Source organism: Aspergillus nomiae (genome assembly GCF_001204775.2).
Source record: "Aspergillus nomiae NRRL 13137 chromosome Unknown contig00026, whole genome shotgun sequence".
Lineage (NCBI taxonomy): Eukaryota > Fungi > Ascomycota > Eurotiomycetes > Eurotiales > Aspergillaceae > Aspergillus > Aspergillus nomiae.
This window is the reverse complement of record NW_015378081.1, coordinates 1-16,920: the sequence shown is the minus strand read 5'-3', so window position 1 is coordinate 16,920 and position 16,920 is coordinate 1. Positions and strand designations below refer to the sequence as shown.

Genomic DNA, 16,920 nt, shown 5'->3' with positions numbered 1-16,920 from the left:
CAACCTAAACGTGTACCTCCTTCTGCTGGCTCAAGGGGGCAAATCGAGCTTCACAGTTCGCTAGGGTTTGTTAAGCCTACTATTTCGTGGAGAACTCTGAACTAGTGTAGTACAATACATCGCGTAGAAGGCCAAGATGCCCAATTTTGGCTTACCAGACCATATCTTATCCTGGGTTGGCTGAGCTTAGACGTCAAAACATAGGCCTTGTTCATTGTATGCATGTCAATAGTATTGAGATAGGACTCAAGTCTAACGATATATATAGTTGGAAAGCACAAGTCACGCGTGTAAATGTCATTTAAAACCAGTAAAGATAATAATGCAACATGAATCATAATTTGCTCTTCAAGGCACCATGATAGTAAAGCTTGTTAATCCCTTCAATTGCCAGCGCTGAATCTCGTTCGACACGACGAACTAGCTCTTCACACGTAGGAATGTCCTGGATCAATCCGATAGCCTGGCCGACCGTCCATACCTAGAATGCCACTGTGTCAGCTTCGATTGGTTTATTATTGACTCGGATGGTCCATTAACTCACCCCATGATTGATGTTTCCATTCAAGAACACCTGCCGACCACGCTGACCACTAACAAAGGGCGCAATCTCAGAGAACTCGCCCGATGGCGATTCTTTTTCAATTTTGAGCGCAGCTTCAGTCACAGTATTCGCAAAATAACGACTGGTGTTTCTCCATCGCCGCATCACCAACGTAGTATCCGTTTCTTGTGCATTGACAATGGCCTCCTTAATCTTCTGGTGGATAGGAGCTTCGACCGTGCACATGAACCGAGTACCCATATTAATGCCCTCTGCGCCAAGCGCCAGAGCAGCGGCTAGTCCGCGCCCCTCCGCAAACCCACCCGATGCAATGAATGGGACCTTGAGCTCTTGCCGAGCGCGCCCAAGGAGTATGAAACTTGTCAAATCATTCTCTCCGACGTGGCCAGCACATTCGAAGCCATCGATGGAGAGGAAATCCACACCCAGCTTGATGGCCGACTTCGCATGTCTGATAGTAGTACATTTGTGCAAGATAACTATATTTGCCTTCTTCAGCTGCGCAATGATTGGACCTGGATTATGGCCTGCTGTTTCAACGATTTTCACTCCCTCTTCTGCTATCACGCGTGCGTAGGCCGCGTAGTCTGGGGGGTTGAGAGCGGGTAGTAGAGTAAGGTTGACCCCGAACGGTTTCTTGGTCATGGACTGGCATTTTCTGATCTCCTTTCGTAAATCATCCGGGGTGGGATGTGTGAGTGCACTGAGCTGGATAAGGAAGAACCCAAGGAACTGTTAGAGTAGGTGTACATATCAGAAATGGTGTTCGGACGTAAGCGGCACGTACTATTCCCAATCCACCGGCGTTGCTGACTGCGGAAGCAAGCTCTGCATAAGCAACCCATTGCATACCCCCTTGGATGATCGGGACTATGAGATAGTGAGCAACTGTTTGAGCAGATATGGGAGGATACATCACCTGCAATCCCTAACTTCCGTGTCAACGCGGTGTTGAAAGGCATTTTGGCACAAGATAAATTTGCTAAGATAGGTACGATATGGATAGGGTCTGGAATAGATTAATCGAGGCTATGGTAGAAAATCGGGGGGAGAGATATTGTTCACTTGGCAAATCCTGGGTGGGAGCGAGTTAAATGCTCAATCACTCTCTACACCATAATATAATCTTTCATAGAATGTATTTACACATAACCCTTGGCACTGGATTTGATTAGCTGCCTCAGTTATATTGTGGAAACAATCCAGAGCCATGTTGTTTTCATGGAAGTTTCATTCTTGAGATTCTATACTTGCTTCCAAATTAGGGAAATGTTGCGCCCGAAATTAAGGTTGTGCCATTTTAGATGCCAGCCACAGGAAGGAATATACAGCCCTAATGTCTTGTTCTTGTGGGGTATAGCTAGACTGATGGGCGATTTCTAGCAGTGAAACGGAGCCGCGTGGGCCGGCTTTGAAATCAGAAGAGTCGAGAATGTTGGTGGTTGATTTCCGTCACCGTACGCTGCTAGAACGCCTGTAATGAAAGATACTTTCTATATCTACATTAAATACTAGCTTAATATGGCATAGTGCATGGTAAGATTACCGTACTATAGTAGTTCTAGAGTAGGAAAACTCTGAAAGTATGCATGTTAGGGCTATTATACTGGATCCAGTATCCCTGCAACAAACTTTATCGAATGGCTACGGAGAGTTGATGGAAGAGGTAAAAGCCACTACTAGGTACGGCGTATGTTTACCCATAAAGAGATTAGCACTCAGCATTGACAAGGTGTCGAAAGACGTCATAATTGAGGCTCGAGCATAGATTCGCTTTTGCAAGATTTGCCCCTGTCTACTCAGTACGCAATAAATGAAGTGGATGACTCCCCAATCATCTCAACTTGTCTCGGCCCCCCGAAGTTTCCGAGTGCGAAGGTTTATACTACCCAATAAGATTGATAGCGTGTAGAGAGGCTCTGACATAGGGTTCAACCTGGTTCCACATATACCTCGGTCGATTAGGTTTCTGGGTGGCTGTACACGGTCTATTACGTTTCCGATTGGTAGGTTTACCTCGGATGGCGGTCGTATGTCATCAGGATTAGCTTGGTGACCCACCCCCTGACAATAAGGCCCACATTGTATGATGAGCTTTCACTAGGCATGTTGGGAGTTAGGGTCCTCTCAACAGCATTTTTTGGTTATTTGCTTGGCAGTGACTGCTGTCCAGTGCTGACATGTGTCGTCGAGGACTGATCTAGGACAAGAAGACGAAGAACAGCGTGTCATACTTGTTACAGCGAAAGCTGGGAAGCAGAGAAAACGATCCCAGGAGTCTTATAGAGCTATATTGCTTATATTTATTAATTAAAGGAGCCATGAGAGTTTGAAATGTTGGTGGGTAGTCGCCATACTAGGAGAACCGCACTCCTTTGGAATTTAGGGAGCACTGCACCGAAGTAAGGGCCATCTTTGCATATGGCCTACTTTATATCATCAGGCTTTTGTCGATAAAATAGAGTGTAATAAATAAAACCCAATGGCTACAATGCCAACCACAGTCAATGACGACCATTTCATAGAATACAGAATCACGGGGAGAAAGAGTGGGAATGACGCCCAAGTAATAGCCCACATATTCTAGATAATATCAATTGTAGGCAGAGGACGCCCCCACCCCTCCCCCCAGGTCAAGTCAATGCTGTGGATCAAGGGAGTCGCTGTGGGGTCCATTAATGTTATGATCAGTGCCTCATTTCAGAGTCCAGCTTAAATCGTTACGCATCGGGTATTCATGTATGAGCTGAATTGGCGGCGCAATTGGCGCGGAAGATGTTCAGTGGCGGTTCTTGAACGTGGCACTTTGACAATCGTGATTGCCACTAATGACGTAGATAGTGAATAGCGAGCTGGACGAGGAAATCCTCTATTTACAACGATTACTATCTTGTAAAGATGCTATGCGTTGAGCACAACGCTGTTCGGCCACTCTCACGCTGGTTGATATAGCCCGATCCTGTCGTGGCCGCCACCAAGTATTGGTCTTAGAGTATAATCCATCCATGATCAGATCTCATTGAACATTGAAAACAGCAGATCTTTTCCATAGCTCAGGCAGCTTAAAGTCATGCACTCCATGTGCATGAGACATGAATTAGGTACGGATGTGGATTCTTGGCTGGGTTCGGCGGGTTTCATGGCTTTTAGCAGAAACCATCGCTCTCACAGTTGTATCACATTTAGACGTAGATGAAGGTCCGTACTGTCCATTAAGGACGCAGTGAGGACGACTTCTGGATCACAATATGTTCCTGATAACATATTCGGGCACGACAGGAGTGTGCGACCGTTGAATGTATGATGGGTTGAGTGGTTAATGTCTTCTGGTCTCTATCCGGTCTTGTACACTTATTGCTTTTTGCTATGGTACTTTGAAGCTGCTACGAAAGATATGATTCAATACTTATTTGTACGTAGAAACAGATTCAATTGATGCATTCATCACTAAGCCACACTAGGGAATTCACTCCTCCAAGCTTACCACTAAAGACATATACAGGTACTTGGATACAAACGCGTCCGGCAAGTCCATTCACTCAGTATTCCATGGCGTCATCGATGCCCGTCAATCGTATTGGCGAGAGTTTGTAGCATAGCTACTTAGCCACACTTCCTGCAGGAAGCCTGTTGCAATAGTCAGAATTATATTACTTAATAGAATGACAGACAGTGTGAAGCTCACAGTAGAGGTACCGACAGAAGCGATACAAGCCGCATCGGCGATGGGATCTAAGAGCCCAAATCAGTAAGACTTCCAGCATATTGAGAACGGAAGAAGAAAAGCATACTAGCACCAAGCTCTGCGGCAGCTGCAGCACACGCAGCGCTCTCTCCAGCAAGAGAGGAGACGCAGGCTATTCAAGAATGTCAGTAAATTGCATGGTGAGAATCCGTCGCCAACCACCTACCAAGCCAGTCACATCCTGAGGCCTTCTTGGCTTCCATAAAAGCAGCGGCGTTGCTCTGAACGTCTTGAATGTTCTGCGCAGTCGAGGCTGGCGCTGCAGTGGCAACGGCCAGAAGAGTTGAGATAGCAAGGAAGAAACGCATTGTGGATTTGAAAGGGCAAAGGCGTTTTTGAGTATGCTGGTAGGAGTTTGGATATGTGGTCTCTGTGTTGATGAATTAAGAACTCTAGAGAGGGTGAGTGAGGCTTTTATATAGATGGAGTATGGGCTTGTGTTGGTGATATCCCGCGTATGACAGACTCCATCTCGTATTAGAATGATACCCTGTTGTGACTCTCAATGGCTATCACACACTTTGTCTCCAGTTCAGTTCTATTTCGAGAATGGCGAGGTATAGGAATACGAGAGGCATACTGCTACACGAGAGATCTTCATCAATACGGTGTCTATCTACCTCATAGACCTGAGGGATCTTACCCGGTGGGGTCGAGCTTTCGAGTATAGTCAGATAATAGAGACTGGGGTTACAGTGGGGTATCGATCGATTATGCATCTGGGACACACCAAGGCACGGCTCATATTCGCCAGTATATCTGGACTTGATTATACTTAGCGGAGGACACGCTAACATCTCGTGTCCGAGTGGAGCTTTACGTGAGCTACATTTTAGTAACAGTTTACTAAGTTATACAATCGATCATTTTCTATGTCCTATACTGCACCCTTTATCATTCATGAAATTTAATAGGTTACATGTACCTGCGTCGTTATTTCACTGTCCAATATCGGCTCATGCAAAATCGTGCAAGGTCTTTCACTCCTTGTCGAACGGAAGATGAAATAGATCACCATGCATGTAGCGCTACCCTGCAGATCGATATCAGTACATACCACGCGCATCATGTAACCCAATTGCCGATCAGTCCAGATGAGTCGTATTACTCGGTTAAATTCCGTCGTGAGGAACAGTCAGCGGGGAATTTCAGGGTAGATCTGCAGAGCCCTTGCCTTGCTAGACATTCCGAAGAGGAACATCAGACCACCAGCCCACGAATGAGAATTAAGCATCGTGGCTTCTGCCAAGATTAGCTTAGTTTAAACAAGACATTCTCTTGGCGGGAATGGTAGCTTGTGCCTCGCGCCTCGTGAAGATGCGGATACGAAAGAACCGACCCACCTCGCGCATGGTGAGACCAACGGGAACAACTGAACCAGGGATGATCGGCATCAGCCCGCGAGGAAAGAATGTTTCCTTCCCGGCTTCTAAAAATATCCTTGTTTTGCTTTTCTGCATATGGAAATGACTTTAGCACTCCTCTGCACTTCAATATTGATACTCAACTCGAATCATAGCATTGCCCGGCGAGATGATACATGGCACCAGGAATAGTGGCCCAGGTTAGCGTGACTTGCGAGGGAAATTTGACTTTGGTCCACTATTGGCGTTTAGATGACAATTCCAGGTCGTGTTGGTCCGTCACTTTGTCTTCTGCTTGTGCTAAGGTAGATACGAGACGTACGAGATCTGGTAGCCATGCGGAGAGACTGAAGCAGTAAAAGATTTGGACCGTATCCTCCGACGAGGCTATTTCCGTATTCCTTGTCCCCCGCCGTGGGGCTTGGGGTTAGAGATGATTGATGGTGTAATATTCTCGCCTGATATGACTTACCCAGACGATCTTTTTTGGAAGAGATGGAATCCTATCACTACTTTATGTAGGCTTTCAAGGGCAACCGAACGTAGCATCCCAGTTCAGCCCAACCAGACAGGGATAATCAGGTTCGCCTTACCGTATAAGGTAGCAGTGATTTGTACTGTTCTATCGCCTCTTCTTGTTCTCCGGGCAACCTCTATCGCAAAGTCTAGCACAATAATACTGGATATATGTCGGAAGTTCTATATTTGTTCCAGTTGCTTGCGAAGGTCCTTTCAAGGACACAGCCATGACAGCCAGAATATTATTGGGTTGTATGCAATCTATTTATATTTCTACCCTTTTGATGCTATCTTTTGTGTAGGCCTCCGGGTTGGACGAGTTTATATCCTACCCCACACCTTCATTATCTCACAACCGGGCCAGCGGGGATAGCCTGTCAATCCCTCCAACCGCCAAAGAATTGGAAACACCAATCGAACATAGAATTACGGACAATCCAGTAGATGACGACTATTCGTATTATTATTGTTAGTCCGGACTAGCTCCTTCCTGCACGTGATGGTGATCGTTGTGCGGAGAAGGCGCGCTTTGGCGTCTTTCCTTTGCCCCCCCCACCACTTTCCATCCAAGTCAGACACCGACATCGAATTGTGGCCTTGTAGTGGTGGCGATTCATGCCTGAGAGCCTTTTCCACATGGCGTACAATATCACTGGTGCCAATCCCAAGTTCTTGGATCCGACACAGCGGGCTAAAACCGGAGACTTTCGAGACGCATTTGCTCGTGAAGCATCCAGGCGTCGGAATGAGGCGCGGACAAGTAAAGGTCCAGTTCTGAATGGAAGAAAAGTCCGTACCAAGTCATATAACGAGCGAAAACGCTTTTCATGGATTCCACACTTTCGTCGTACCACAGGCGACGAAGAACGCCCGAGAGATAAGCTGAACAAGCAGTTCGATGAGGTTTGTTTACTTCTAATTAAAGCCGAATAGAGCCAGGCACTTGAAGCTCACACATTGTAAAGAATTCTGACCTGCGTGTACATCGGATGCGAATACCAATTGCATGGAGTCGCATTCCCATTGGTGGTGAAAAAGACACCCTTTTCTTAGCCATGGATGAAACATCACAGGTGGGAAGTTCAGGCCCAGGAAGCCGAACACTTCATTGGATGTGAGAAGACACAATTCTAAACTGTGTCAATTAAACTAATAGGGCCATCCAGACATATGCAACACTGGAAAGGAATTGAATTCGATACATTTAAGGTATGACTTTGAGATCTTGCGTTATCTCCGATGAGGGAAGGCTGATTGACCATGTTTCCAAAAGTCTACAGCATTAGACGGAATAGACCTTCCGCTGAATGCAAAAAATATGATAAAAAACTGGATTTCAGATATTTATTCTCTAGAAGCGCAAAGGATATTTGGCGGGAAAGCTCTGGATTCATGTTTTCAGAAACAAAGGCTGTCTTCGGTAAGTGGACAGTCTCTTGTTTGTGTGTTCTTCGCCCTTCCCTACCTTCTTCTCAGCGAAAACTGCCAGTCTGTAGCGGATAAAAAGGCCAATACGGATTTGCATCCTATCAGAGCATTGGTTCAGTCGGCATACCGGACCGACTCTTCATTCGCTCGTGAAAAGTCGCAGGCGGTCCGCAAAGTGCTAGATTTAGAGGGGAATACGCTGGTCTACGTCCCGCAGATATGGGGTTTGATAATCGGAAATTGTATCCTCCCCTCCACTTCTCCGCTTTTCTTTCTTTTGTTTGACAATGAATCCCACATCTTAAAACACGATACACAACTGATATGTTGCTAGATTACTTGGTCACCTGTGCTCCAAGCCAGCTGCATACCCATCGACAGAGTTCAATCCTCCCTCTTCCCCTAGAAGAATTTCCGCCAGTGATCCGCCTAGTGCACGAGGATGATAGTATATTTTATATCAATCTGATGGAATGCCCTACATGGTTTGTGAGTGAGGTCGAACCGAACAAATAGCAGGATTCAGAGGTTTGTAGCTTGTGCTGACCCTCATTAGGATTTCTTGGCCCGGATCCATCACATTTACTCGTGCTGGCTAAAGAAGCATATTGACGCTGAGAAATGCGGGTTCTGCGATGCAGAGACGGGCGAGATCCTGACCGCTGGCTCCTGGCCTTCTGTTTTGTATAAAGCAAGGGCATGCGGTACTTGCATCACCGTTATGGTTGTACTCTATACACAACTGATGGTGTCTCCTGGACTGAATCAGGAAACTGAGCCATACTTTATCGAGCCAGATACCGATACAAGGACATGGGTGAAGGTTTCAAAAAGGTTCATGGACGTGGAAACCTTGGAAGCGTTTAATCTACCATGGGCAGAGGACACCAAGGTAAACCGTTCTGTTACCTAACGCGCATTTACTGCTCTAATCGCGTATTAGGACTCGACAATGCTCATAATCAAGACCTACTTAGATGTCGATTTTACTGAAGTTTTGTTCGAGCACACCCGGAGGTCTCGAAGAATGAGACTAGAAGATGAAGTTCGTGAGTTGCCAGAGAATGATCGTGAAGATGGGAAATCTGTTAATCAAAGTGGACCTGCTTGGCATTGGCCTGGTTGCTACGAAAAGGACCCTGCCGATGAGCTGAGAAGGGCCGAAGGGGAAATGTTCTGGACTCCAAACCCATTTCTGCTAGATGGTTTGTTTTCAGAGATTGACAACTACGAGAGCCCTGATTCAACTCATGATGCTTCGGGTGCTTCGACCAAGTCCCCTAGCTGTCTACGGATAGCCGAGCTCAAACAACTATCCCGCCGTACCTATCGTGGCCACTAGCTTCTGAAATCTCCGCCCTGTCCCGTAGTCAAGGTCAGGAAGCAGTAACACGGGTACCCGAATCACAGAAAGCACACAATTCGAAACATGGTTCCCCATCGCTCCCTGTTAAATTCCTGTACGCGGTGCTTCAAAAGGAAGAATCCTTTGCAAAGCTGCCGAGGGCCAAGAAAGCAGATCTAGTTGAATTGCAAATGTCGTTCTTCGGTGGGGTTCCAACCGCGAGTTACCATCCGGAAATTGCATTATGTAGCTCTCTGTGCGATTTAGTCGACCACTTTCTCCCAGACAGGACGGAATCCTTACTCAAAGATAAGATCTACGGAGGGCTTCATACGATTCTCAAGGTTTGTTTTGTGTGTATCGACACATGAGAGGCGGTAATTAGACTGACGTTTAGTAACAGGAGTGTTTTATGTCCTCTCAGGAAACAAAGCTCACCAGGCTCCCGCTCTTGAAGGACTTCGCCGACTGGTCTTCAAACATGTTGAAGTTTTCTAGCGAAGTCCGTGCTGGCATCCAGACCGATACGAGCCGCCTACCTCTTCTTACAGCTCATGTAGAGTGTTTAATGCAGCTGTGCAGGGTTATTAGCCAGCTATGCTGCTCTATCCAACAGGCACTGTCAGCGGAATCAAATTATATGGGGACCGACCGGAAACGAGTCACCCAGATCCAGATACCCTACACAAAGCTTCAGGCTTGGATGTTCCCACAGAAAGCACTCCCAAGGCAGAAGATCGGGAGGCTGATTTCAGTGCGCCTCCTGAGGCTTCCATCACTGGAATATCCAAAATAGAGGACCGACAAATCCCTCGGAGTACATCCCCCCAGTCAAAAGGTACAGAAGGGGCTTGGAGGAGTGACATTCCTGGTCCATCTCATGGACCGTCGAGTCGTGCTGCTTCTGTCCAAAGCGATCGTAGTATTGGAAATACGAGGACTCCTCCAGGGCGGAGAACAGGCTCTCGAAAATCGGCTTGGGATGACACCAAGAATGATAGAGAGCCTGAAGAGGCAAGAAATCCCTGGGTTCACGGTAGCCAAACTATTAAAAAAGCCGAAGATCTACTGATTGAATCTAAATATTCGATCATCTGCGCCCTAATGGGGACGAACCCTGTAGATCTTGATGATTACTTCGCCGTGGGACCCACTCGTATTGCATCTTCGATTTTAGAACACATATGCTGTGGGCTAAGTGACCTGGAAGGCGCAGGGTCTTTTCGTCTTGAGGAAGTATATCGGCAGTATTCTTCTCAGTTGGTATGTAATAAAACTTAATCCCTTCTCTGGCCTTCTCTGTCTCAGTCTCTAATGGATATACGTGGAAAGAGAATCAAAGTGAGAGATAAGCCTACTCGAACTTTGCTGGATGACCTGGACCTTCTCGAGGAGGAGTTGGAAACCATTCTCACGATAATGGGGAAGCAGAAGGCGTTGCTTGAAAAGTTCACGTCCTTCGTCGACGACCACATTACCGATTCCAAACGAGGACCAAAAGATGTAATGCAGAACTGTATCCGGGAACTAGATGACAAGGCAGCTCTGTACACCGAAATGGGCATCGGCATTGAGAAGCTAAGGAGAAGGTACGTAAAGATAATTCACTTACCGGCACCAGCCTCCGGTCCAGCTATTCCGTGTCCCATTTCGACCTGAACTTACCCGTTACATCAGGTAGTACGCCAAGTTGATCTCCAGCAAGATACTAATAGCAAGGCGATCCTCGTCTTTACTATTGTCACCGTTGTATTCCTACCCATGTCATTCATGACGAGCTATCTCGGTATGAATACTAGTGACATAAGGAATACGGACCGCGATCAGTGGCTGTTCTGGGCAATTGCTGCTCCTCTTACGCTGTTTATTGTTGGCGTGTGCATGGTCGTTGCCTACGAAGGCGAAAGGATACGCGATATAATTGTGCAGTCTCTAGTCAAGAGTCGGAGGGAAACTAGGAGGAGCAGAGAGGATCTGTAAATTATTGGCTCGGCAGACGTCTCGTATGCCATTCGATCAGAATAAGAGTATGAGACAGATATATTAGACCGTTGAGTTACTTTTAGATGTTCACCGGATCTCTGGACAGGTCAGCCCGGGCGCTTGAGCATCTCAGTCCCCTTCTTCAGTTGCTTGATATGAGTGAAATGGGTTGAGATTTGAGAGACTTCATGGGACACTTTCGCAATGTTAGTATCCCTTGACAAATATAAAGACGATATTAAAGGTCGCGACATGCCATTGTTAAGTATCTGGAGCACATCCTTCCCTTTACGTTCCGCTTCCAATGTCGTCAGTTGCACAAACCCAAGAAGCTCCTTTGCACAGGCCGCTGCGGTGGAAGCTGCATATACATGCCATTGGTCGTTCTTTTGAGAGTCCGCATAGTTAGATATCCCGCGGATGACGATGCAGGGGAAGTTATTGATCAATCCAGCTGCCTCCATCTCCAGACAGATAGCGCCATGCCTCTGCTTGATTTGCTCTCTAGTTGGCGCATGTTTCACCACTGCACTTCCTGTGGCCACAATCCCATAATGTATTTCAGGGGAGGTGTCAAGTCGATCTTGTCGATGTATTTGCTGGGCAGGATCTACCACCTACATAGCAATAGTCCTCTCGGAACAGTCGATCGTTGGGAGAACCAGGATGAGCAAATCCTTTCCTCCTCATGTGCGGATACTTAAGTAGCATACTGTCAACGTATTCACAGATCTTACTTTCACGAGTCTGGTGCTCTGCTTCCTTCCTGGCTAGGGCAGCACGCAAAGGTCGGGGCGGTCGATCCAAAGCATACATATTCTTGAATGAGCCATCGGGAAGCCACTTGCCAAAGTCATACACAATAACCCCACTCGAGCCCCTATCACTGCCTATTACTACATCCCCTAAGCGGATGTCGCACGTTTCATTATCATCGTAGTGAGGTATTCCCGCGCCGACTCCCACCGTAAGTCCAACTCGGATGTTAGGAAAGGTGAACAGCATGTCTCTTGCTACAGCGGCTGCAGAGATAGCGCCTAGTTCATCTTTTGGTAAGCAAGCAATGACGACTCTGAATCCGCGCATGCATCCTAGGAGATATGTATTGTGATCAGCCTCCTGTGGAGGCGTTTGTGGATCACCGTGCTCTTCATCCAGCATGCCTTTTGCTGCTGCCATGTCTATAGAGTGAGTCGAGACCCAACCTACTGTGTATTCTTCGTTGCTGTACGGGGATCTGCCTGCCTCGGGCCCTGAGACTATATCGCCCTTTATCTTCTTCTTGTCATTCTCACTCTCCTCGACATCAATAAAATCCAATGGTCCTTTCCCCATTATGATTAAGATGACAAGGCAAGTGCTGTCGTGTCGAAGGATTAATAAGCAAGTACAATTCAAGAATGGCTTCAATGACCCCGATAAAACAGTATGATCCCCAAAACGATAGGTAAAGCAAGGCTGTGTGGATACGCGCCGTCAGCCTCGTCGGGTAGCTTTGAGCGGGGTTGTTCGCTTGACGCCCAATTATATACAATGTAGCCATGTCTATATTCTAGATAGACTAGTATGTCAGTTCTGTTGGCTGCCCACTGGGCTTGGCGTGAGGGTAACATGTCCTAATGTTGTGCTGCCCTTAGCAGTGACCAGCACATCTATACTCAAGACATATACATCTTAGAGACTTGATACTTATCTTCTGTCGCTTTGCAGTCTCGCTTCAACTAGATATTGTATAGTAATACAATTCCGGTGTTGGGGTTCGCTTAGTACATAGTTGCGCCTTTTCCGTAGAACTATTCTGGCACTCTGCAATGTTAGACCCATGGCAATGAACAGGCACGATAATAGCCAGTACCAGCATCGATTTAACAGTTTGTCACGATCTAGTGATAAATCCCCGCCACCTACCAAGGACCTCTTGTACCAGGGCAGTCCTATGTTGTTACAATATCATTAGTAATTATCAGGTACTATTATTACGGTTGCTCTGTCCTCTCCACTATAAGACTGATTTGAATTGGATGAGCCCTAGCTACCAGCCTATCTGATTTACGAATTTAGATTAACCATACAGAATGTGAATTTAAATAATTGTCCTACCCCGTCAGCATTTGCATTGGCAACGGGTTCAGTTTGAAAGCATTGACAATTAAGACAACGAACATCACATAAGCAGCAAGACACAGAAAGCATCTCTAAACTCGATAATTACCACCTCTCCCAAACCCACCCGATTTTAAATATTCCTTTATCACCGTTACTAAGAGAAATCCACCCTCAAAACCTACCCCAAAACTATATGTCATTAAAATCCCTCTATCAATATAATCCAGAATCTCTATCCCTGTGGCACTATACCTAATCAAGTCAATATAGTCTACACACTCGTCACACGGCCCGTGACATGCTAAATTGTTGACCCGCCGGCCCGACCAAGCGTAGCCTATGATGGCCCGAATAGGTCTAGCGTACGGGTATCGAGAGACTTTTTCGGCGGCGGCGGGGTACCGCTTTTCGGGTTGGGTTTTCTGCCATGGTTACTCCGTTTGTGGGGTAAGGATTGGCGTTCAGGTGTACTAAAATGAAGGTCTCGTGGAGGGAAAAGTCTTTTTGGAAGGGGTTTGCTTGATGGTGTTCTGGTGGGGAGTTACGTCATGCTTTTATTCCTTTTAATGTTTGCCAATTTAGTGCTTCGGCCAGGGTGAGTCAAGCCTGCTTAGATATATATAATCTTTGAAAATGAAGCTATTGAAAACGTCCTTGGTCGATATAATGGGAGAAATATACTACGTACTGGATCATTTCGATGCACTGGTATCCATCATCATCCTACTGAGCGTGGACAGGGTCTAAATATGAAGTGGGAGCGGACATAATTTATCCTTTACAAGGTCAGGCCCACGGTAGGGCAGTTGAAAATGCAATCTGCGATTCCTGGCAGGAATCATGTCCTCCTAAGAAAGAGATAGTATAAGGCTGGTTGCAGCATCGATGTCAGCACCTGTGCGTAGAGGACAGACCAATAGCCTAATGTCAACGGTGATAGGAACGGGTACTCCTTTGACCTGATACCACCACTAGTTTTCCAACTTGAATCTAGGGGGAATAAGTGGAGGAGGCCTGATATAGATCCCGGGCCTTATCTCCTGATGACTGGAGAATATAAACTTCTTTTTATATTTATACAGCTATCCCTGGACTGGAGGCGAAGGCATACCCTGTTGCTGTGACCGGTATACTTTCGCTAGATGTCCTTGCTACGCTGGCCGACGGTAACACCCATGCAGCCGGCACGCTGTTCGTCAAGCGTCATTCGTAAAGGCAGATTGCACTTTCGACGTTGGAAAGAAATTTATCGTGTAAGAACGGCACAGTCCGTAGTGAGGAGGAGAATTTATGTTGGCCCTGACGATGAGTGTATACTAGTCACTGCTCTCAACGTCACAAGGCCCCTCGTAACAAGCAGATCTTCGAGAGGATATGGGAATATATTCCTCTGATCATGATGTTTTCAATCCGGCCTTTCTAGATAGTGCAGAGAAAAGTCAGAATCCGGCCGCGTTTAGATTGGAGGTGTCCTACAAGAAGCTGTATACATGCTGGAAACACTCGGTGATTACATCGTCTACCGCACTCTCTCAACGAATGTCCATTATGCTTTCATTACACATTCTACCGGTAGGAACAGGCCTAGAGATAAATTGAATTCCTAGCAGACCACGCTTTGCTCGAAGAACATACAACTACAGGTCACACCTATAGTTGCTATCACCGAAACACCAACTTACTCCAGCGACTTCAATATTTGCTCCTGCAGCAGTTGCTCTGTAAAATTCCATATCTGTGGTGTGTTGTGCGAGTCGAAAGTGGCTCCAGTATAATAGGTGTGCCGCTCACCCTGCAATGCGTTAAGCTCTTGGTAAAACCCATGCGCGATGGCGTCGGCCGAGACTGTCATCTGGTAGGGGCTGTGGTTTGCCAGTCTGACAAACTCAAGGTCAGTGCCGTCAATACCTTGGGTCTCTCTGATACTAGAGATGCCTTTCACGATGCCAGCTTTTACCTGTTCTTCCGACAGTGGAGAACGACTGGAGAAATGGACTGTACATAGCCCCGGCACGTCGCTTGTTCTCATCATCAGTATGCCAGGTAGCTGGGGACGCAGGAACGGGTGATCCGCGCCTCGGTTTATATAACAGACATTATCGGGAATGCCCTGGATGCGGACCAATGCGGGATAGAAGTAAATGTGTCGGAATTGAGAGAAAAGCTCCTTCTCCTTCGGGCTGACATCGAAGCCTCCGAAGTTATCCAGGTGAGGTGGGAAGGCGACAATAATCTTCTTCGCGCGGATAAGCCTTGTCTGTGAGCCAGATTGCACTTCCATGTAGACCCAACCATTGGAGTCGTCTCGATTCATCTGCACCACTTTGCTATTCAGCAGTGCATCTTCTCCTAGCTCTTTACGGGCGGCATCGTATATGGCACTGTTATTATGATCGGCTGGGCGAACGAATCCAGTCTTTACCCCGTTCATGATGTCCGCACACATGTACTTCATGATGTACAGTGTGGGCATATTTTGCCAATCGCCCAGGGCGTTGATCCACCCGCCTATTTGGCCGACCGCTGGCATCATATCATACTTTCGCAGGAATTCTCCGAATGTAAGAAGCAGATCCTCCGGCACTGGATCCGGTAGATCAAACCCAGTCTTCAGATAGGGATATCCGGCCAACTGGGCCATATATTTCTCCGTGAAGGCTGCCATTTCAGCCTTCGAGGAGTCCTGGACTGGCGTTCCCGTGCGGAAGTCAAACATGTGCATCTTGTAATCGAACACAGCTTTCGTCAAAGGGATTTCAAAGTGCTCGAACATATCCCGGACAGATGACAGGTTCTGGAAGTAGGTGACGCCGTAGTCAACGGCTCGACCGGACTCGGGATCGATGTAGGTGTTTGTCTGGCCTCCGAGGCGGTCCTGTTTCTCTAAAACCACCACGCTTTTGTTGTGCTGACGTAGGCGAATGGCAGCGTGGGTGCCTGCTGGTCCGCCGCCGATGATACAGACATCGCGAGTAATGATATCAGATGGGCTATACTTGGAGACATCTATGCGACCTCCCATCTGTGGAGGCACAGTCTGTGCCATGGTTTGTGAAAATGCACCCATAAGGAGGGAGAGGACATTGTGGAAGAGCCCCATGCTTGTTTGAAACAGACTGATGACTGAGGAAACACCAATATGAGCGATGTGTGTTGGGCAATGGTGAGAGAAAGTCACATTGGGAGTGTGTTTATATCAGCCAGGTGGATGCCCCAAGACAGACATCCAATTGTCACTACACTAGTCTACCTGAATGAGTATCTCCGGTCTAGAGCCAGAAGACCCACATAATGTCCACTTAATACTAACAACTCGGAGCCGAAGAGCCGGCCAACCCATCTGAGTATGTGTTGCTGATCGCGCGTGGATGTTCCCGACCTCGTTTGCTGTGCTGATCTCGGGGATCTTGTGGGTCTGGGCTGGTTGGCTCGTAGTCTTTCTCCTACGACAGGGCTCGTACTAATGAGGTGCTTCAAATGCACCTTAATTTGAAATCATGTTCTCACTCTCTGATCATAGGATACGAAGGGGCCACGTCACTCCAAACTTCTAGGTAGGGGTTTCGGGGTCTGGATCGCCGAAGGGATGCAGTTTATTGAAACAATTCAGCCAGCCATGAACTCCACGAACCCTCGTCTAGACCCACTATATTTTATGATCCACAGCGAGAAGAATGGAGTCGGCATGAGTCTATCATGCTTCATTCCGCACGATTGCGTACATTTATCATAGCTCGCCAATCATACAAAGCAACCTACCCAGGTGCCTTTGTATTCATCAGAGGGGGAAAAGAGAGAGAAAGGGAGAGAGAAAAAGAAAAAAGAAAAATAAATAAAATAAAAAAGAAAAAGGTAAAAAGAAAAA

The 16,920-nt window shown here is 46.9% G+C and overlaps 6 protein-coding genes across 6 annotated transcripts; 2 read left to right on the top strand and 4 right to left on the bottom strand.

The window, feature by feature from the left end:
- Positions 1-334: 334 nt before the first annotated feature.
- Positions 335-1,527, bottom strand: ANOM_002289 (NAD(P)H-dependent flavin oxidoreductase; the record flags this gene model as incomplete). The annotated part of the gene is made up of 4 exons (XM_015547546.1): positions 335-481; positions 545-1,297; positions 1,353-1,435; positions 1,485-1,527. 4 exons carry the CDS (start codon positions 1,525-1,527, stop codon positions 335-337), a joined length of 1,026 nt encoding a protein of 341 aa, XP_015410616.1.
- A 2,641-nt stretch (positions 1,528-4,168) lies between these two features.
- ANOM_002288 (uncharacterized protein) lies at positions 4,169-4,618 on the bottom strand (the record flags this gene model as incomplete). The annotated part of the gene is made up of 4 exons (XM_015547545.1): positions 4,169-4,192; positions 4,251-4,297; positions 4,357-4,422; positions 4,477-4,618. The coding sequence occupies 4 exons, from the start codon at positions 4,616-4,618 to the stop codon at positions 4,169-4,171; spliced, it is 279 nt and encodes a 92-aa protein (XP_015410617.1).
- Positions 4,619-6,808: 2,190 nt separating this feature from the next.
- On the top strand, positions 6,809-8,963 carry ANOM_002287 (uncharacterized protein; the record flags this gene model as incomplete). The annotated part of the gene is made up of 3 exons (XM_015547544.1): positions 6,809-7,096; positions 8,178-8,513; positions 8,565-8,963. 3 exons carry the CDS (start codon positions 6,809-6,811, stop codon positions 8,961-8,963), a joined length of 1,023 nt encoding a protein of 340 aa, XP_015410612.1.
- Positions 8,964-9,563: 600 nt separating this feature from the next.
- Positions 9,564-10,946, top strand: ANOM_002286 (uncharacterized protein; the record flags this gene model as incomplete). The annotated part of the gene is made up of 3 exons (XM_015547543.1): positions 9,564-10,229; positions 10,299-10,555; positions 10,682-10,946. The coding sequence occupies 3 exons, from the start codon at positions 9,564-9,566 to the stop codon at positions 10,944-10,946; spliced, it is 1,188 nt and encodes a 395-aa protein (XP_015410613.1).
- A 110-nt stretch (positions 10,947-11,056) lies between these two features.
- ANOM_002285 (5'-methylthioadenosine/S-adenosylhomocysteine nucleosidase family protein) lies at positions 11,057-12,284 on the bottom strand (the record flags this gene model as incomplete). Its single annotated transcript, XM_015547542.1, has 2 exons — positions 11,057-11,559; positions 11,663-12,284. 2 exons carry the CDS (start codon positions 12,282-12,284, stop codon positions 11,057-11,059), a joined length of 1,125 nt encoding a protein of 374 aa, XP_015410614.1.
- A 2,449-nt stretch (positions 12,285-14,733) lies between these two features.
- ANOM_002284 (amine oxidase, flavin-containing superfamily) lies at positions 14,734-16,155 on the bottom strand (the record flags this gene model as incomplete). The annotated part of the gene is made up of 1 exon (XM_015547541.1): positions 14,734-16,155. The coding sequence occupies one exon, from the start codon at positions 16,153-16,155 to the stop codon at positions 14,734-14,736; it is 1,422 nt and encodes a 473-aa protein (XP_015410615.1).
- Between the last annotated feature and the right edge of the window lie 765 nt (positions 16,156-16,920).